The 23,010-nt window shown below is 34.3% G+C and overlaps 1 protein-coding gene across 2 annotated transcripts in view; it reads right to left on the minus strand.

Annotated features, from left to right (window-relative positions):
• LOC145276854 (homer protein homolog 2-like) overlaps window positions 1–23,010 on the minus strand; it is a 145,493-nt gene that overhangs the window by 39,366 nt on the left and 83,117 nt on the right. For both annotated transcript variants that reach the window (XM_080128242.1, XM_080128241.1), the window contains exon 2: window positions 16,130–16,289. In XM_080128242.1, the coding sequence (XP_079984368.1) occupies window positions 16,130–16,289 (160 nt within the window). The remainder of the gene's footprint in view (window positions 1–16,129; window positions 16,290–23,010) is intronic.

Genomic DNA, 23,010 nt, shown 5'->3' on the forward strand with positions numbered 1-23,010 from the left:
ACTTGAAGCATTGGAGGGGGTTTGGAATATAAATTTCTACATTTATTTTCATATATCCAACTTTCACTTCTTTGGGTATGGTGAGGGAATCAAAAGTTAGTATATATGTATTGGTAAAGATTTTCTCACTGTTTTTTTTTATTTGGACTCTACGAACATCTAACACATTCTGTCTCTGTAAGTTTGTCTTGATTTCCTCCAAGAGACAAAGTGCAAGTTCGTGGCTTTTCACAACTCCTTTGCAGGTATTTAGGGTTGGATGTCTGTAGCATTTGACTTTGATGTTTTCAAATAATTTTAGTTTCAATATTTCTTTAGTTTGTTCTTTGTTATTAGTAGGCTGCCGTTAAATTGTTTTTTTAATAGACTTTGGTTTTAAAGTTTTAAGATTTCTTTCAATTTTAAAAGGTGATAGTTTGCTCAAAGGAGTTTCCTCTATTGATTCTATTACTACGAATGTTGAGTTCCTTGGTTTTATCGTCTCTTCCTCAGAGCTACTGATGTCAGAGACATCAGAGTGGGTTCTCTTTGGGTGGTTGGGTGGTTTTTGGGAGGAATAAGCCATATATTTTGTTCTCTTTTTTCGTCATCTTTGTTCCCCACCCACCTCGGAGTCCTATTTGGGAAGAGCCTGGGGGGAAACCCATTCGCCCAGCCTCCACAGGGATACAATGATGATATAACCGACTTTGGTGGTATCATAATGATTATCTGTTCTTTCTTGATATTGCTATGGGATCTGTAGCAATCCTGAGGGGTTTACAGCCTCGTCATCGATATTCACACCTAATCGATTGACCCTCAGCCACCGCTTTCCATCATATATTAGGGAGTAGGGTTATTTGTGGGAGAGGGGGGGATGTGTTGTGTTAGTAGTGAGTTTTTTGAATGGGCAATATATGGTGGGGCTTGGCGTGACTGGCCAATTGGTCGGATCGGGCCTCTCCCACCGCCCGTCTAGTCGAAGTAATGAGTTGCGGTGCCTAAACTTCTATGTATCCTGATCTAGGTTCGCTCAATCACCAGGATCACGTCCTAAGATATTACGGGTAGCAACCCACGACTAATTGGTTGCCCCATTGAGGGATTTTTACCCTCTGCAGGGGGGCAGTCGGTTTGTTCTCATGCCCACTGACAGGGAAAAAATAAAAAATAAAAAAAAATAAATAATAATAATAATAATTTAATAGAATATATTTGTTTTCTTTTTCTTTTTTTTTTTTTGTTGTTTCTTTTCCTTTTTAAAATCTGTTTCTATTTAACCCATAGTTGGGACCCTAACAGGTACTACCACTCCGGATCAGGGTGGACCTGGGAGCAATGGCAATTAAGAGGTGGCTCCACACTCCCCAAAGCCTATGAGCCAGACCTCACCATCGGATATAGTTTAAGGTCATATCCAGGACCGGGAGTAAGGTAGGAAAAAATAAAATAAAAAGGGGAGGGAGAAAGGCTGTTGTTTTTGTTTTTGGTTTTGCAGAACATAATTAAGTTTTACAAAAAAGATCAGAAAACAAAAAAACGTCAATGTAGGTGCATTTCGTCTCAGGAAGCCACAGGGCAGCCTGATCTGGTGTGTGTTTTTGGGTAAATGAAAAGAAAAATCGTTGGTTGTTTAAAAATAAAACGAAGCCTTGACGCACAGTTGGAAAATAGTAAAGTGTGAAAAAAAAAAAAAACTGGTGCCCGTTTTTGACGAGTTATTGACGTGAATTTTGAGTATTTACCGCGAGTCTGTTGGCTTCTTTTTTTATACGAAAAAGCTTAATGCACATGCGGCGATTGTAAGCAATAGCTATTCAGTAGTTAACATTTTCTGCGGGACAGTTTTTAATGAGGTCAATAAACCGGTTTGTTTGTTTTTACCTAACTTTGGGGAAAACCAGCTCCCTGTTTATTTGGGGGAGTGTCTCGTCTCGAAATGGAAGTAACCGTCTGATATGACGATAAGTCGACATTGACCAAACATTAAATCGCTTTCTAGAGACCACTGGCCCACGACCAGTGTTTGAAGCGAATTTCGCTTTTTTTATACCGAAAAACGAAAGTAATACGTGCTGATCCAAAAATGTTGAATATTTAACGTTTCAAAGTCGGGCAAATTAAATAGAGAGGCGACCACTGTTGTTAAGTCATAGATATTATCATTTAGATGTGATATAAAGTTTTAAGTTGTGAGGCGACCGATCAGTTCTCTGAAAAAAGCATTTTGAAGACATACACAAAAAGTGAACATACACACATTTTCGCTTTTATATATATAGATTAATGAGAATATTTGTGAATATTTTGGTGCTTGTTCTTTATTGTTGCTAATACAAAAATCGAAATATTGATTTCCAAGTGAAACCAATGGTATCTACTGAGTTGTCATGTCACAGTAATGAAAATAGCCAAAACTTACGAACAAAGATAAGGGAGAATTTAATGATTAAATGAAATAGTTTTTTTTTCAAGAAAAGATGAATTTTTTACTTTAAATTGTTAGGCAAGTTTTTTTTTTTCAAACTTACATTCTTTGTTTCTTATGAAGAAAATTGGCAGTAAACGTTTCTCTTTGTAAACAATTTTTCCTTATCTATCTACTAGCATTTCAGCACGGCATTGCCTGGGTGTTTGGAGGGGTATGTTGAGCAAAAAAAAAAAAAAAAAAAAAGCGGTCAATTTTTTAAACTTTGATCCCTATTATGACCCCTTTAAATTTATTGTCTTGAGCTCAAATCAAGTTATTAAGTAGATCCATGTCCAAGGAACCTATATCTAAAATAGATTGATAGATTAAACAAAAATATATACGTATACATAATATATGGAAACAATTTTGTGTTTACTATAAACTTTTTACGCAAATATTATGCAAATATAAATCATGTAGAATATCTGCATGAATATAATTACACATAATAGTTAACTAAAGATGAGTATCCCATAAGAAAATCGAAAACACTAATAGGGAATTAATTAAAATGAATGTTTACAAGAATATGCAAATTAGCTAGATCTTTTGCTAGTGAATGCAATTCCACAACCCATATATAAGAAACTTATATTTTCTTTGTAAATAATTAGAAAAGAGGCTTACCTTTTTTCTGTTGTTCTTAGCCTTCGGCCTGGGATCAAAGTGTTTGTACCAGTCAATGAAGGGGAAACCCTCTATACTGGGACAATTATTATTTTTGGTAACCAAAGTGCCCCCTTTTTGCCTACTTTTAGGGGAGCTGGTTTTTACCCCACATTAAAAACGGCCTTGTGCCTAATTTGCTTTGGTGGGGAAGCAAAGACATTAAATAAATAAATAGAAAAGAGGGTTTTTAATATGAATATCAATACACAGAAAAGAAAAACGAATTTATAGGAGTATAAGATATATCTATAAAAGTGAACGTATGTGTGTGTATGTGTGTTTGTGTACATTTCCCTATGCAATAACTGTCAATTTGAAGTCTACAGACTCGAAATTTGATATACAGGGTACTGAGATTTGGGAAAATCTTTGTAATTTGGAATATGTGCCTATATTAAAGATAGCTTTCCATGTGGAAGGGACATCTCCAGGGAAGATCCTAACTTACCCTATATGTGCTTCCGGGTTGCTTTAGCTCACACTACTGCATTTATATTTACTCTCTATCGCCCCCACAACAGCGGAGTTACTATCTTTCAAAGCATATCTGAGAAAATTGACCAAGTCCTTTCTGCTTATCCTTCAGCTAACATTCACGTATGTGGAGACTTCAATGTTCACAACGTCGAATGGTTGACCCACTCAAACAAGACCGATGATGAGGGGAGGTTCTGTCATGATTTCTCCATTGCCTATGACCTCACTCAGATTGTTCAGGAACCTACCCTTGTGCCCGATAATGACGGCCAGTATGCGAGCCTACTAGACCTTTTTCTCACAACTTGCCCTGAACTATGTTCAGTTTCTGTTCTGTCGCCTCTTGGATCTTCCGACCACTCTGTTGTATCAATTAAGATAAAAATGAAATGTAATAAGTCCCCAGATGTACCTCTCCATCGTACAGTATATCGATACACTAAGGTTGACTGGGATAGCTTCCGTACATTTATATCTGATCTACCTCTGCATTCCATGTTTAAAAAGGATGTGTCCTCTATAGTATTAGACCTGACTGAATGGTTAATTGTAGGTATTGACCATTTCATACCCTCGAAAAAGTTTCAGCAAAAACCTAACAGCCAGCCATGGTTCTCTCCAGAATGTGCTGCTGCCATTGCGCACAGAAATCACTTTTTCCACTGCTTCAAACGTAATAAATGTATGGAAACTAAAGCCGTTTTCAGGACTGCCAGAAACCATTGTAAGAAAGTAATAAGGAACGCAAGAGAGTTGTATGCTCAATCTGTTAAGTCCAAAGTAGCTGAGCAGCGGCTTGGTTCCCACCAGTTTTGGCAAATAGCAAACAGAATCCTGAACAGAAGCGTGTGCTCCATCCCAACTATTATCAATGGACCTGAGGTAATCTCGTCAGCATCAGACAAAGCCAAACTGTTTGTCAAGAACTTTGCAGCTAATTCTACCCTTTGCGACCAAGACCGCCAACCCCCAATATTTCCTCCTGTATCAGAAAACACGCTATGTGATATACGTATATCTGTACATGATGTTGCGAAGCTAATCAAAAACCTTGATTCCAGTAAAGCAACTGGCCCTGACGGTATTCCAATTATAGTACTCAAAAAACTTCAACCTGAACTAGCGCCCATACTTACAAAACTGTTTAAACGTTGTCTTAAGGAGAATACTTTCCCATCTCCCTGGAAAATTTCATCAGTATGCCCTGTATTTAAGAATTCATGTGATCGCTCATCCCCCTCTCAGTACAGGCCAATAAGTCTCCTGTGCGTCATGAGTAAGTTGCTAGAATCTGTGTTAAATACAGAAGTAATCAACCATCTCAACAAAAATAACCTTCTTAGTGACACTCAATATGGTTTCCGTTCTGCTAGATCTACAGCAGATGTCCTTACAGTTATATTGCATAGGATTAGCAAATCTCTCGACAGTGGCAATCTTTCTAGGGCAATTGCTCTTGACATATCTAAAGCCTTTGATAGGGTATGGCATAAAGGTTTACTTCATAAGATCGCTAGCTATGGTATAGCTGGAAATGTCTTCTCAATTATTAAATCATTTCTTTCTGATAGGTTCATAAGAGTAGTAGTTGAGGGGCAAAAATCAGAAGCTCACAGTATTAATGCCGGTGTCCCTCAGGGATCCATCCTGGGCCCAACTCTTTTCCTGATCTACATTAATGATCTTCCAAATCATATCCTTACATCATTTGTAGACATTTATGCTGACGACACTACCATTTATGGTACCACATCTAAGACAGTAAACGACCAAGTTCTCTCCAATTCTCTCTCCTCTGATCTTGAGCACGTAGTACAATGGGGAAAGGAGTGGCTGGTTACTTTTAATGCATCTAAAACCAAGCTTCTCTCTTTACATCATCAACATTCTAATCCACATCTGGCATCAACTGAAATGAATGGCTCTCGTCTTCAGGAGGCCTCAAGTTTTGACAAGCTTCTTGGCTTGACCATTACTCCTAATCTTAAATGGAACACGTACATCAAATCTGTTGCCAAGGCCGCTGGAAAAATGGTGGGATCTTTCTATCGATCCGGTAGATATCTCACTGCTGATGCTATTCTCTATCTATATAAGAGCCAGGTACGTCCAAGGATGGAATACTGTTGCCACATCTGGGCAGGAGCTGCTAGAAAGGACTTGTCCTGCCTTGATAGAGTTCAAAATAGACTTCGTAGCCTCGTAGGAGATGTCCTTTTCTCCTCCTTGCAACCTCTATCTCACAGAAGAGATGTTGCGAGTTTGTCTCTGATGTATCGTTATTTTTCATGGAAAGTGTTCAACTGAGCTTCAATCTATGGTCCCTCCTCGCCAAACTTTCACAAGAAACACTCGTCTAGCTGTAAACACTATCAATAATTTCCCCCACTCTTTATCTGTGCCTAAACCTAAACGTAGATTCCATGAACAAAGCTTCTTTCTTAGAACTGTACGCCTGTGGAATTGTCTTCCGTTTTCCTGCTTTCCGGCTGACTACAATATGGTTGTGTTCAACTCTAAAGTAAATAAGTTCTTGATGAGCCGTTCCATATAAGTTATCAAATTTACCAAATTTTCATTACTAATGATTACTATATTGTCCAATTTCTACTGTACACTCTTTAACCCTTATCCTTGAGTGGCCTCTGGGCCTTGATAATGTGGTGATGCCTATGTAAAAAAAAAAAAAATCCGTTTTCGGACAGAAATTTGGCTGTTAAGGGGTCAAAGTTCAACGATTTGACCTTTAAAAACTCTACCAAACTCCTCCGACAATTTTGGGTATAAACAATTGAAATTTTAGATATAGGTTCCTTGGACATGGATCTAACTTAATAACTTTATTTGAGCCCAAAATAAATGTTAAGGGGTCATAATAGGGGTCAAGGTTTACAAAAATTTGACCTCTGTGGTCTACCAAATTACTCAAACAATTTCTGGTCCAAACATTTGAAATTTTACATAAAGGGTCTTCAGAGATAGGGCAAGCTTTTAAATCGGTTTGGATCGAAAATTTGAGCAACCAATATATAAATGTATGTATGTATGTATGTATGTATGTATGTTTGCATGTCTGCTTAAAACTTTAGACAAAGGCGACGGATTTTCACAAGATCAGTATTGTTTGAAGCTCGACCCTTCAGACGAAAAATACTGAAAAATTGGCTAAAAACATTACTTTCTTCACCCTCAACTGGGCACTTTCCTATAGAGAGGTGTTGCTTTTTTCGACGACATTTTTGAAAGTCATCCCCTCTTTTCAATTGTTTAGCCTTAATTAAAATCTATGTCACTCCCGGTTTGACAGTGATCGTAACAGCAAAGACATAAGAGTTTTTTTACTGTTCTTTTCCTTCTTCACGGTACGGGTTCGAGCCTGCCTTCCTACTACCACTTATTTTTTTTTTTCGCTTAACATATACCTTTAAACACCCGGGCAATGCCGGGCACCCATGCTAGTAAGGAAAAATGACTGCTTTTTATGAAAACTGTAAATTATTTGGTGAAAGTATGCAAAAGTTTTTAGTTTTTGTTTCAAGTGTAACAAATTCTGCAGAAAGGGTTTCTCCGCTCACGGATTTATTTTAACCAATTAAATTGCATGTTATAACTAACTGCCACGAATGTTCTCGGCGCCAAATTACCTTTTCAGATCAGAATCCCAAAAGACGTAGTGTTGGAATCGAGGCAGCGAAAATACTTTTCTGCTTTGAAAAGTTTTAAATGCCTAAACGTGGAACAGAATATTATCATTGCAATTACCAATGCCCTTAAGTAGGACAAATTTATATTTGGACGCTTGTGCTACAATTTAATGTCTGTCAAGACGAAATTAAGGTCTACGGTTTGACCTGCCTTGTCCGCCATTTGGACTGGTTCTACTAGGAATCCTCGTATATGCAGTATCCGACTTGGAAGTCACCTCAACATATCCAACCTGCGCACTACTTCGTCAGCAGGAATTCTACCCAGCCTTTATCAAAGACAAACTATTATTCCCTTCGGGAATGTTACCAGTCCATAATGGCAGATAGCTGAAGATGACGCATCTTTTGCAACATGGACCTTTTTTTACTTTAATAAAATTTATGTTGAAGTCTTAAGATGAGCTTGCTGTAATTTCTGTTTGGTTTTCTTCCATTCTGCCAGGGCAAAAACCTTGTGAGAGAAATCTCACACAAGAGAATAAACAAATTATTTTTTGTCAACAGACGTTAAGAAAATCAACAACAAAAAAAAAACATATCCCATCATTAATTAATTAATCAATAAAAAAAAAATGTCGATTTAGTGTTTCAACATTTGAAGAATGCTCGGCTATATATGGTGATTGCCAGTCAATCCCTAACCATAATTGATTCCGAGGATTCAGGTCAAATTCTGCAAGAGTACCATTCTTTTTAATTTAGTCTCTTTTTCAATTTTTGGAATGGATTATAAATGATTGCAAACAAATTTAACCAAAATGCAAAAAATTCATAATTAAAAATTTTTAAGGGATGCTCAGTTTATAACATAAGTCCTAGTAAATCACCCCCCCCCTCCTTATTGGAAACAATGAAGGGAAACACGAAATCAAATTATTGCTAGTATGTTTGGGAGAGGTTCTTTTCGTTTTTTAGTTTTTTTTTTTTTTTTTTTGGTGGACGTTGGCGAGATTGCCCCCCTCTAAATTCCACAATTTTCACTTTTGTTTTTTTACCTGTTAATATCATCGATTACAGACTTAAGTTACAGATTATAAAAAAAATTTGAAAAAACAATTTTATAAGTTTTCAGGGGGTTCAGTTTTCAATAAATTTTGTGTTCAACGAAAGTATGTTATAATTGAAAAATGAACCCCCACGTGAAAAGTTATAGTCTGAAACTTAAATATGTAATTGATGCTATTAACAGGAAAAATTTTTTTTTAAAAGTGAAAATTGTGGAATTTAGAGGGGTGGGGGGTAATCTCACCAACATCCGCCTTTTTTTTTTTTTTCAATACTTTAAGCAGATTACTATTGATTTGAAACTTGGAGTATGCAATGTTTTATGGTTGTTACAAAAATGGAACAGAAATTTAAATTTCATTCTGTGTTGATCTTTTTTTTTTAATTGTACTCCCAAAAAACGAATGTAAGAGGAAAAATGACATTCAACCTCAATTCAACAAAATCATACTTTTTATATATATATATAAAAAAAATAAACGAAAGATTTTTTATTTATAAAAATAAAATTTACTTTTTAAATGAAAAAAGTCAATTTGGCATATTTTGGCATTTTCACATTGTCAAACCTCCTCATGTTAAGAACAGCTTTCGGAATAGATATTCCCAACTTACCCATGTTAAGAACAGCTTTCGAAAAAGACACCCCTAACCTTATCAGTATACCCAAAAGTTGACATGTGGAATGTGAATGATGAGTTGGAGGTAATGTAAAAATGTACCAAATAGAAAACGGAACGAAATGTAAATTTCTGTTCCATTTTTACAATAACAGTAAACCAGAGCATTGTCCACAAGTTTTACCTAACTTAGCATATTAATGTTATTTTTAAGTAAAAATAATATTTAGATTTGGCTATAAATTCCTAAATTCATTTCACTCTAAATAATTTAGATGACTGAAATAGGAATCTAATTGAATCTTTAATTTCCTGAATAATAGAAACATGATCCACAATGGTTGATTTGCTGCTAATATCCATTTTTGATGAATATTTGACAGGAAAGCAACCACATGTGGTTAATTTAAATTAAATTTTGAATTTCTAAATTTACCCGCATTGTAAACACATTCTGTGTACATGAAGCGAGACTAGGGGTTACTAATAAACAATGTTTATTAATCGGCCACGACGAGAGCAAACGTTCCTTTTAGTGATGTCATGTGACGGTGGGTGATGGTGATATTTCCCCAAATAAAAAAATGGGCACATTGTTACAAAGAAAATCACCTAATTTATTAAATAAAAATTAAGTATAAATGTTATAATTAAAAAGATATATATAAAAATATGCATGGAAACCATGAAAATACTATACCAAAATGTCGAAGCAATCAGTGCAGTGTTTTTTTTTTAGTTTATCGAAATGAACATACATTTTTATTTATTTATTTAAATATATTACTTTTTGGATTTTTTTTTTGTCATTTAATAAATTGATCACATGAGGGTATCATGGGATTAAATCAAAATGTAATATTTAAAAATATTATTTAAAAAATATATTGTCGCTGAAGTTAATGTTTTAAAGAGTAATTAAATAAATATTGAATTGTTTTAAAAACGCACACAGAAAAACACAATACAAAAAAAGAACATGGTACATAAAAATCAATCTTGATCGCAAAACTCTGCGAAACATTCGCAAAAGAACAAAACAAAAAGACACACATTTATTTAAATATCTTTTATTTAAATACGTTCGTTTTGTTACTTACTTTTACTAAAAAAAAACTTTTATAAATATATATTTTTTTCTTTTAAATCTTCAAAAGTTTTGTAAACATATTTTTATTCAACCATGTCTGCTATTTGACATGTTTACAAACAACCAACGCCATGTGCTTGTGCCAATGTCAAAGTCAAATCACCGGTGCACTTGAAATGTGCGCTGGTCATCGCCAGGTGTCGTCTTTTGCTGCAGGGTATCTATTCTTTACTTGATCCAAAGTAGCTTCCAATAAACTGCTAATATTTTTTAAAAACTTTTTACAGCATACAAAAATAATGAACATGCGAGACAAAAATCATGTATACATTATCAATGCTTTAAAACAACATTCCTATGTAGTGACGTTTTTGAAGCCATAAACATACCCAGGTTTAAAAATCTAGCAAAAATCAAATAATAATCATATTTTCCTGAAACTTTCGATATTTATTCAAGATTCAATAACTTATATAATAAAAGTTTCATTAGAGGAAATATTTTTAGGTGTACTACCCACCTCCCCATGTTTCATGTTATGAAAACTAAACAATAAATATAGGTCCATAAAAATTTCAACATTTTTTAAAGCTGAAAAAAAAAAATCAAATAATTAATAGCTATTTTTATATATTTATAAAATCCTGTTATTTATTTCATTTACCTTAAAGTTGTGAATAAAATTGGAAATAAAGTCAATATCATTGTGTAAAAAAACAAACAAAAAAAAAACACCTTTTCTGGAAAATTTTTTTTTCTCAGTAAAAATAACCAAAACATTATTAGCTTCAAATGGTATTAAATTCAAATATTATATGAAGTTTGAACAAAGTTTTTTTTATAAGAAATAATAATAAAAATATATTCATATGATAGAATATATAACTCTTGAGATAATAAAAATTGCAAATCCAAAATTGGCCTAAAAAAAAAAAATTGTTTGGATTTGATTATTTATTTATTTTTTTTTACATAGGCATCACCACATTATCAAGGCCAAGAGGCCACTCAAGGATAAGGGTTAAAGAGTGTACAGTAGAAATTGGACAATATAGTAATCATTAGTAATGAAAATTTGGTAAATTTGATAACTTATATGGAATGGCTCATCAAGAACTTATTTACGTTAGACTTGAAGACAACCATATTGTAGTCAGCCGGAAAGCAGGAAAACGGAAGACAATTCCACAGGCGTACAATTCTAAGAAAGAAGCTTTGTTCATGGAATCTACGTTTAGGTTTAGGCACAGATAAAGAGTGGGGGAAATTATTGATAGTGTTTACAGCTAGACGAGTGTTTCTTGTGAAAGTTTGGCGAGGGGGGACCATAGATTGAAGCTCAGTCGAACACTTTCCATGAAAATAACGATACATCAGAGACAAACTCGCAACATCTCTTCTGTGAGATAGAGGTTGCAAGGAAGAGAAAAGGACATCTCCTACGAGGCTATGAAGTCTATTTTGAACTCTATCAAGGCAGGACAAGTCCTTTCTAGCAGCTCCTGCCCAGGTGTGGCAACAGTATTCCATCCTTGAACGTATCTGGCTCTTATATAGATAGAGAATAGCATCAGCAGTGAGATATCTACCGGATCGATAGAAAGATCCCACCATTTTTTCCAGCGGCCTTGGCAGCAGATTTGATGTACGTGTTCCATTTAAGATCAGGAGTAATGGTCAAGCCCAGAAGCTTGTCAAAACTTGAGGCCTCCTGAAGACGAGAACCATTCATTTCAATTGATGCCAGATGTGGATCAGAATGTTGATGATGTAAAGAGAGAAGCTTGGTTTTAGATGCATTAAAAGTAACCAGCCACTCCTTACCCCATTGTACAACGTGATCAAGATCAGAGGAGAGAGAATTGGAGAGAACTTGGGCGTTTACAGTCTTAGATGTGCTACCATAAATGGTAGTGTCGTCAGCATAAATGTCTACAAATGATGTAAGGTTGTGATTTGGAAGATCATTAATGTAGATCAGGAAAAGAGTTGGGTCCAGGATGGACCCGAGGGACACCGGCATTAATACTGTGAGCTTCTGATTTTTGCCCCTCAACTACTACTCTTATGAACCTATCAGAAAGAAATGATTTAATAATTGAGAAGACATTTCCAGCTATACCATAGCTAGAGATCTTATGAAGTAAACCTTTATGCCATACCCTATCAAAGGCCTTAGATATGTCAAGAGCAATTACCCTAGAAAGGTTGCCTCCGTCGAGAGATTTGCTAATCCTATTAGATATAACTGTAAGCACATCTGCTGTAGATCTAGCAGAACGGAAACCATATTGAGTGTCACTAAGAAGGTTATTTTTGTTGAGATGGTTGATTACTTCTGTATTTAACACAGATTCCAACAACTTACTCATGACACACAGGAGACTTATTGGCCTGTACTGAGAGGGGGATGAGCGATCACATGAATTCTTAAATACAGGGCATACTGATGAAATTTTCCAGGGAGATGGGGAACTATTCTCCTTAAGACAACATTTAAACAGTTTTGTAAGTATGGGCGCTAGTTCAGGTTGAAGTTTTTTGAGTACTATAATTGGAATACCGTCAGGGCCAGTTGCTTTACTGGAATCAAAGTTTTTGATTAGCTTGGCAACATCACGTACAGATATACGTATATCACACAGCGTGTTTTCTGATACAGGAGGAAATATTAGGGGTTGGCAGCCTTGATCGCAAAGGGGAGAATTAGCTGCAAAGTTCTTGACAAAGAGTTTGGCTTTGTCTGATGCTGACGAGATTACCTCAGGTCCATTGATAATAGTTGGGATGGAGCACACGCTTCTGTTCAGGATTCTGTTTGCTATTTGCCAAAACTGGTGGGAACCAAGCAGCTGCTCAGCTACTTTGGACTTAACAGATTGAGCATACAACTCTCTTGCGTTCTTTATTACTTTCTTACAATGGTTGCTGGCAGTCCTGAAAGCGGCTTTAGTTTCCATACATCTATTACGTTGGAAACAGTGGAAAAAGTGATTTCTGTGCGTAATGGCAGCAGCACATTCTGGAGAGAACCATGGCTGGCTGTTAGGTTTTTGCTGAAACTTTTTCGAGGGTATGAAATGGTCAATACCTACAATTAACCATTCCGTCAGGTCTAATACTATAGAGGACACATCCTTTTTAAACATGGAATGCAGAGGTAGATCAGATATAAATGTACGGAAGCTATCCCAGTCAGCCTTAGTGTATCGATATACTGTACGATGGAGAGGTACATCTGGGGACTTATTACATTTCATTTTTATCTTAATTAATACAACAGAGTGGTCGGAAGATCCAAGAGGCGACAGAACAGAAACTGAACATAGTTCAGGGCAAGTTGTGAGAAAAAGGTCTAGTAGGTTCGCACACTGGCCATCATTGTCGGGCACACGGGTGGGTTCCTGAACAATCTGAGTGAGGTCATAGGCAATGGAGAAATCATGACAGAACCTCCCCTCATCATCGGTCTTAAATTGATAGAGGGTGATCTTTATTTTTTTGTGCCTTTTTCCAAAAAACACGGAGGCCTGTAAGCAACATTATCTTTAGATACATAAGTGTCAACAAAAGACACTAAAATTAATTTTATTTTATTATCTCTCGTCTGTGTAGTTTGTTAATAAAAATCTATTGTTTTACAACGTAAATATGAAAATCCAATAGCAAAAAAACCCCACTTACATTAACCATTATAACACCAATGACTATCCATAGAAATTGACACATAAAATAATAAACACATGAAATGATGACGTTGCTGTTATTGTGTAAAACGTTGATGTTTTACACAAAGCTGTGGAGGTCCCTAATGTATTTGAATGTACAATGTTTTTGGAGAAAAATGTTTTAAAAAGTTATTTAAATTTCATTTTTTTTTTAATTTTTATTCCCCCCCCCCACACAGTGGCATAGAAATACTTGGCACAGTACTCAAACATTAGATTTTATTAAATTATTCAACTATGAGAAGAAAACTAATGTAAAACATCTGTGCTCAAAATCTTGCCTTTCCAGTTATTGTAAAATGCAGCATTGTAGAAGAATGTGTGCATAATACACTGCCATGTACATTCCCACTAACGGAGAGTAGAAAATGCACTGTGGATATAGTTTTGTAACTCACTTCTACTATGTTACTTAGTCCTCAGCTTCTAATAGTGAGGTTTCTGACAAAGGAAGAAAATGCTGTTGGTTGGGTCGGTTGTTGATTAGTATTAACTATACATGAAGATAACTTTACATCTGGGCTAACGTTATCCACCTGACAGTCCAAAGGCCCAAACCTTCAAGTGACTCAAGGAAGCTGTCCTATCAGCTGGTACAAAATACCAGAACTGTTGTATTGTCATTTAATGAAGAGTTTGGACCATGCAGTGGTTTTTGGTGGGTATTTAATGCTATATTTGTGGGAACTGCTACAGCTTTTTTTCTTCAGTAATGTACAGATAATCTACTTATTCTGTGTTTCATCTCTAAACCCATCTACCAATCTCTTCCACAAATGTTTCCAATTCCAACATCAAAAGTTCTAAAACAAAAGATAAGTTTAAACCCGACAGTTCCCCAACTTTTAATATAGATCCCTGCTATCAGGGCTCGTTTTCCAACATTCGGGATTTGCATTTTAAAGTTTTACTAACTTTAGAACAAGCTGAATGTATCCTTTCTTTATGAAACAGCTTTTACTGATAATTTTATGATTAAAAATGATTTAAACCCTAAACCCTCAAAATTGTCATGGACATGAAATTTGTGTCTACATTAGGATCTCTTTTGATGTAGTGACCTCTCCAAAGAAGACCCTAAATTGCTTGATATGTGTTTCCATGTAGTAGTAACAACACTGCATTTATCTTTGCCTTCTATCTTCCTCACAAAGAGGGAGTTATTATTATCTTGGAGAGAATTTATCATATCCTGTCTGTTTAACCTTCTGCAGTATTCATGTCCAAAGCAAATAATGATGAAAGGAGGTTCTGTCATGATTTTCCCCTTGTTCATAATCTAACAGTTTTGACAAACTTACTTGTGTACCCGACACTGAGAGAAATTTTGCAAAACTTTATCTTTTCCTGATAATTTTGAAACAGTGCTCATCCACTGTTTTTTTTCTCTGTTGGGATCTGATCACTTGTCTCAATTAAGATCAAAAAGTGCAATGAGACCTCCAACGTCCCTTTCCATCGCAAATAGTCCACAGTCTCAGATCTTTAACATTAGAAATTCATTTGCATTCCATTTTTGAAAACAATGTGTTCTGCATCACATCCGATTTAACTGATTGGTTAATTGTTGGTATTAAGAGTTTCATACCTTCTAAAAAGGTTCAACAGAAATCAAACAACAATGATACACCCCTGAATGTGCCATTGTCCATAAAAGAAAACTATTTTGATTGCTTTCAACAAAATAGACTTTCTTAAACCAAAGCTGTCTCCGGGACTGCCTGCAACCACTGCAAAAAGGGTTTTTAGAAAACAAGAGTCCTATGCCATATCTGTAAAATCTAGAGTGGTTGAACAGAAGTTTGGTTCCTACAAGTTTAAATAAATAACAGGGACCTTAACAAATGTAAAACCTCTATTCCAACTATCATTAACATATTCATTTAACACCCCAATGAATTCATTGGGGGTGTTAAATGTAATTTATGAATCATAAACTATATTTAACACCTCAATGAATGCATTGATGATGATACTTACGACTTTTAGAAGGCGAACCATTAAAAGATACATCTGCCTTACTTAAAAAATGCTAGGTTTATTATTGATGTCTTTAAAAAAAAAAACACCCAATATTTTTGCTGATGAGGAGACTTTGTTTCAAAAAACTAAATGATAAAATTATTATCAAAGACTTATTGTCCATCTCAATAAAAACATCGTTTCCAAAACGATTGTACAATTTATTGATTTTGTTTGTTCTTCCTTGTGAAACCGATTTTTAATTTTAATTATAAATTATCAATCATCTTACTTAATATATATTATATATATATATAAACACACACGCAAAAAAAAGATAAAAGGAGTTATGAGAAATTAATTAAAAAGATAAAATTGAATCCTTATAAAATGTTAACATTAAAAAGAATTCTTACCTTAGAATCCTCAACACTTATAATTCTGTACGTGGATCTTGCATTGTCATAATAGAAATGTACTAAAGCTGCATATTTGCTGACTTGAATCCAATGTTTCTTGCTTTCTTGATCACCCATGTGAAAGACATGAGCTTTGCAGCTGAACAATGGCTGCTCCCTATTGATAGAAAAATGAAACTTTTACAAAATATGAATAAAATAGTATTAAATATTTTTTTAAAAAAGTAACTTCAGTCCCAGTGCTGCTGACTACTAAGAAAGTATAGATTAGAAAATTATACTACTTAACCCGATTGGGTTTTATTGTTTAAAAGACCAAAAACTTTTTGTAATTCAAGAAAATAAACTCAATTATAATAAACTTTTAGAAAAACTAACAGTGATTAAAGCATGAAACTGTCTGTTTATTCTGTATGTATGTGCATCATTCTAAAACTAGAATTTTTTCATGAAACATTTCTTTGTGGACAAAATTAGGTTAGAAATAAACCAACAAATTCAAAATCAATTCAACAGTTTAAAATTCTGTACATATTTCCCGAGTTTGATAAGACACACCTAAAGAAAGTGAGAGGTTATATCAGCTGAAAATTTGTGAGAATAACATCTAAAATGAGAATAGAAGTCCAAGTAATCTACATAACACAAATAAAAATACATGATACAAATTATTAGCTCTTATCTAAAAAATTCCAAAATCCCAAACATTTTTTTTACTCATATTTATGGAATGTTATTACCGAGATGCAAGAATTAGAAGTAGGCAGCTGAACAAATAACTATTCCAAGAATACATTATATGACCCAACATGACCAATAGTGTTGATGTGCTGTTAAGAGAGAAAAAAAAAATCTTAGCATGGCTCTGTTGAAAAATAATATTTGAATGTCTTTGCAAATTAAAAAAATATCTAATAACATTATAAATAATGCAACATAACTTCAGCATTTCAAAAGTTAGACAAAAAAAGAAAATATTTTAGGACTTCATTCTGATTCAATGTGATTGCAAATGATTTTTACTAAATGTAAAATATTTATGTAAATAGTAAATAAATTGTGAAAAATTTATCCAGATTTGACTTCTGTTAATTAGATAATTTACTTTTATTCACAATTTAAAAGACTAAACTTCGTTTATCATTTATTTATAAAAATTGCATTAAAAAAAATACATAAACATGATTCGATTTATACTGAAACTGAACTTTATTCAACATAAATTAAAAATCAAAAACAACAATGATGTACATAAAATTATGCATGTTTGAAGCAAGAGACAATAAAATACTGCAAAAACTGAATTATGAATTTAGGGAATAAACAAACAATAATAAACAAATTAAAATCAAATGAAACTAATTTTTAAAATGGAAACAATTTAAATTCAAATGAATAATTTAATTACAAAATTACTAGTACAGAAATATATCTTTATAAATGGAACATAAAAAATCTGTTAGATAATTTAATTAAAAATTGGTTTATTATTTTAGCGGCCCATATTCTGCACTGATTAATTAATGAATTTTGACTTCTTATTTAGAATTCAACTCATAAAAAAACAAAAATACAAACACATCTTTATGATGTACGTACCTATCACAGATGCCATATTCCAAAAGATTATATAAATTGATCAATTATTTTTTTGTTTTATTTAAATAAGAAAATCAAATCTTATGATAAGCAAGATAAGAGAGCCGGGAGTTACCATGTTTCTTAGAATATGTTAAAATTCAAGGGTGGCTTTTGTAAATATTATTATAAAGGTTACGGGATAACTCAATTTAACTACCAAGATTGAGTTTGTATTCGAAATAATTAAAAAGCTTGGTTTCACTAAAAATCATTTTTTTTTAATTTAATAAAAAAAAAAATCTACTTGATTTTTGGAATATGACAACTTTGTTCCATGATGAGTACATACACCCTAAAGATCTTTCTGTACTTTTAAAAAATATTACATACATATAAAAAAACAAAAAACAAAAAAAAACTTCCTTGCAGAAATAATAAACTTAAAAAGTTTTAATGAGATTTAATAAGTTCAAAAGAAAAAAAACAAAACACTCATGGTTGAGACTAAACATTTGCTACATTTATTGACTTCACATATTGAAAACTAAAGATCTTTCCAATATATATGAACTAGCCTGGATGCCCAGCATTGCCCGGGTGTTTGGAGGTGTGTGTTGAGCAAAAAAAAAAAAATGTGGTAGTAGACAGGCAGGCTCGAACCCGTACTGCGAAGGAGAAAAAGAATGTGAAAAAAACATGTGAAACAAAACAAAAAAATGTGACGTCTTTGCTGTTGCGTACATCACCAAACTGGAAGTGGCAAAGGTTTAAATTAAGGCTAGTCAATTAAGAAGCAGGGATGACTTTCGAGTCGAAAAAAGCGAACTCTCCTTGTAGAAAAGTGCCCAGATGAGGGTGAAGGAATGAATATTTTTAGCCCATTTTTCGATATTTGTCGTCCGAAGGGCAGAGCTTCAAAATGATAGTGATCTTGTGAAAATCCGTTGTGTATGTCAAAAGTTTTAGGCAGACATACATACATATATTAAACAGACAGGTGAGATTTATATTATAGACTAGCGGTGGGGGGGGGTAACCGGCGTTGCCCGGGTGTTTGTAGGTGTGTATATGAGGGGAGGGGGTAAATAATAACCCTGAAACGATGTTAAAAAAATTGGAAAAACCAAAACCAAAACAAAAAAAAAAAACAGCGAAAAAAAAAAAACGCTGTGTGTATAGGAGGGGGGGGGGAAGGTAAACTAGAGAATAAGCGAAGTAAAAAAAAAAAAAAAAAAAAAAAAACGTTGCCCGAGTTTTTAAAGATGTAAAAAAAAAAAAAAAAATAATAATTTTGGTCGGGAGGCGGGATTGAACCCGGAAGCCTTGAGGTGGAGGTGAAACAAACGCCAACCACTTAACCGTCTAGGCCAGGAGTAAGAAGAATTTATTAGAGTGTCAAAATAAGGCTTATAAAGCGAGTGAAAGAGGTTTGATTGACAGATAGCCGCTAAATGAGGTAATCGCGGGAGCATTACGAGATGATGTAGCAGTATTTTATTTAATGCGGGACAGCTTTTTGGGGTTTGTTTACTTTGTTTCAATGCGGGTCAGTTTTTGCTTCCCCAAGATAATGGTGGGGGGGGGGGAAATCGGCTCCCCAAATGAAAGCAATTTTTTGATATAAGGAGTTTAGCCCCAAATTGATCAAAGCTGATTGCTTGTGGACGTTCCCGGTGCGATGCCGAGAACACCGTGTTAGCTTTGAATTAGTTTCGCTTTTTATACAAAAAAGCCGAATCAACATGTGAGAAGCCAAAATAGCAATAATTTTGTAAAAGTCGCTGTAAGTAAATCTAGACGCTACACGCGTTGCCAAATTGTAGATATTATTATATAGGGGGTATATAAACAGTTCTAAGCGATAGTAACGACCCCGGCAGCATGTGCGAAAGAAGCCTTTGCGAGACATATATGAAATGGTCACACATTTTGCCTTTTATATATATAGATAATACTGTGAGTTTTATTTATTATTCAGAAAACAGACTGGAAAAAAAAACTGTAAAAATTATTTATCTAACAGTTTAAAAAAAAAAAAAAATTTTTTTAATAAATAAATTTTAAACTTTGTGACCAAAAATTCACTTATTGTCAAAACAGTTTTATGAATCCTGCAGCAATTTCTTTCAGAAGATAATGATCCTTCTTAATGGTCAGGACTGTGGGTTCGTGACTGTAGAGCTTCAATTCTAATGTTGGCAAGTCACATGATTTTTAGTGGAGAGGCATGCTACACCTACACATTGGTTTCAGCCTGACACAAAAATTTGCTTCACAAACCTGTTAGTTATAGAATATCTGGAAATGTCTTCTCAACCATTAAATCCTTTCTCTCTAATAGATCTAGAAAAGTAATTGTTAATGGGCAGAAGTCTGAAGTATATAGTGTAAATATCAGTGTGTTTCAAGGATTTATTCTGAGCCCAATCATCTTCTTGGTCTTCAACCTTCTAAATCATATCCTGGGATCATTTGTTGACATCTCTCTCTTCCGAACTTGCATGATACAATCAGAAATAAGTGGATTCTTACCTATAACGCCTAAAACCTATCTTCTCTCTTTTCACAAGCAACACTCAGATCTTTGTTTTGCCTCAGCTGAAATGAATGGCCCTCTCCCCAAGGCATCCCTTTGCCTTAATAAACTCCTAGGACTGACCAACTCCAAATCTAAAATGTAATGACTTAAATCCAATCTGTTGCTAAAATTATTATAAAATGATTGGATCATTCTATTGCTCCAGAAAGTATCAGACTCCTGATGCAACCCTCTACCTATATAAAAGTCAGGTATGTCTTAAGATGGAGTACTGCTGTCATATTCGTGAGGGGGAGGGGCTTTGAAAGAGTACAAAATCGACTTTGTGATCTAATGGGAAATTGTCTTTCTTATAGTCCCTTTCACAACAGAAAGAGATGTTAGCCTTTATTCTATCGTTATTTTCAGAGCAAGTGCTTAACTAAGCTCCAATCCCCCCCTCCACATCCAAAACAGCATTTTTTTTTTCTTCAGTGTAAAACCAAAACAAACTTTTATGCACAGAGTTTCTTTCTAAGAATGTCCCATTTATGGAACATATTGTGGATTGCTCCTATGCAGATTACAGCAGAGATGTCTTCAAGCAAGTAATCAAATTTTGTCTATTAGCTTTCAATACTCTCATAGTATTGTTCATCGACCCAACTGACAATATCAATCCTTAAGTGGCTTTTAGCCTTGGTAAGCAGTGACTCATTAGTAAAAAAGCAAAATTTCAATTATTTAAAAATATATAAATTTCATCAAAATGTGACTTTGGATAAAGAATTGAATACTGGTAGAAGGCAGAGCATGCTAATCATATTTACATGCTAATCATCTTCTGCTTAGAGTTCTAACATATTTACCTTATCTTGGGCAACTCACACTATGGTCATTACTGACATTATTATTAAATATCATGTATTATAATACAACAAGGTTACCTAGATACAAAGTCATAGATTTAATTTTGCTCAATTACAATTGATTTTTAAAATCCTAGGAGTCACACGTCAAACCCAAGCAGAACACTAATGGTTATATTTAGTAAACGTACTTTCTAATTTCAAGCTTAGCGCTACCGGAAGCAGTGACAAGACAAATCAGTTCCTTCATTTTTATTGTTCTTCAGTATTTCTATTGTGAAACGATTTATTAAAATAAAATACAAGAAAAGGACTTTATTGAAAATTATACAATAAAAATTAACAAAATTATTGGAATAGGCCAAGAAAAAAGTGTTATTTTTTTCAGTTTTTACTGCTAACTGATATTTTCAACAGTTATGGGCCAGATCTTTTAATTGTTTATGAAGTGAATAGTATCAGTAAGTAAAGAATTGCCTTTTAGAAAGGTTTTATTAACTGTAAAATACACGTACGCTCTTGAAAGGATCGAGCGGGAAAATGAAACAGAGGGCGCTTTTATTATGAATGTCAATCCCAAGGGGGATAACTCTTAACAACAAATTAAATCATAACATTTTCCCCGTCCTAAAGTATTCAAGTAAGGGGTAATTAATTATAGACAAATTTTTTTTTTTTTTTTTTTTTTTTTTTACAATCACATAAGAATCATTTTATTTACAAATAACATATGAACCCAAACTGCAGTTTTTTCAGTATTTAGTCACAAAATCCTTATTTTCCTTAGGAATTGTCGAACTCGGGACGACCTCCGCACAGATTGGCAGGAATGCTGATTTTCAGTATTATTTTTTAGTGAAATCTGATTTTCTTCAAGATCAGACGATTGATTTTTGTCTTCCTCATGACCAATGTTTTCATTAGTAGAAGGTTCAAATAAAGTCTCTGAAGTAGTAGGATTATTATTAGAGTTTTCTTCATTTGATGAGTTTGGAGCTAAGTCTCGAACGTTGACAGTGGTTTCAGTACCAGAAGGTAGTTGAACATAAGCGTAGTGGGGGTTGACATCTATTAGGGTGGCAGGCGTTACAGGAGGGTCATGTTTACTTGTTTTAGTGTGGTTTCTAATATATATTGGGCCTGGTTTAACCCAAGAAGGAATTGAAATTCCGGAAGCAGATTTACGACTATATTTAAATAGTCTATCATGGGGAGTCATATTAGTGGCAGTACAAAGTAATGATCTAATTGAATGAAGTGCGTCCGGTAGTATGTCTTCCCAATAAGGTAGTTTCATTTGATTAGAATGTAATGTTGTTTGAATGGCCTTCCATAAGGTACCGTTGAGTTTTTCAATCTGTCCATTACCCTCAGGATGATATCTACTTGTTTTAGAAGTAGCAATTCCTTTTTTGTGTAAAAAATCCTTTATTTCTCTTGCTAAGAAATCAGAAGCACGGTCAGTATGTATCATGTCAGGCAAACCAAAAATTGAAAAGAGTTTGTTTAGACAGTGGATAATGGTTTTGCTTGTCATATCTCTGCAAGGAAAAGCGAAAGGAAAACGGGAATACTCATCAATTAGAGTAAGTAGATATTTGTTGCCATGTATAGAAGTAGGTAGAGGGCCTTTAAAATCAAGATTTAATCGTTGAAAAGGTAATATGGCTTGAATGAGAGTCCCTCCATTGGTATTGGCGAATTTGGGTTTCAGTAATTGACAGGATGAGCAAGAGTCAGTAATATTCTTAATTTGATCCAAAGTAAAAGGGAGGTTCCTCGTTCTTATAAAATGGCTTAGTCTTGAAACACCAGGATGACATAATTGTTTATGTAAATCACGAAGATCTTGTAGATTGTAAGTAAGAGCAGAGATGCGAGAGAATGTGTCAGCAGCAATATTTTCAGGT

Source organism: Euprymna scolopes, chromosome 5 (genome assembly GCF_053919585.1).
Source record: "Euprymna scolopes isolate OS-2025 chromosome 5, ASM5391958v1, whole genome shotgun sequence".
NCBI lineage: Eukaryota > Metazoa > Mollusca > Cephalopoda > Sepiida > Sepiolidae > Euprymna > Euprymna scolopes.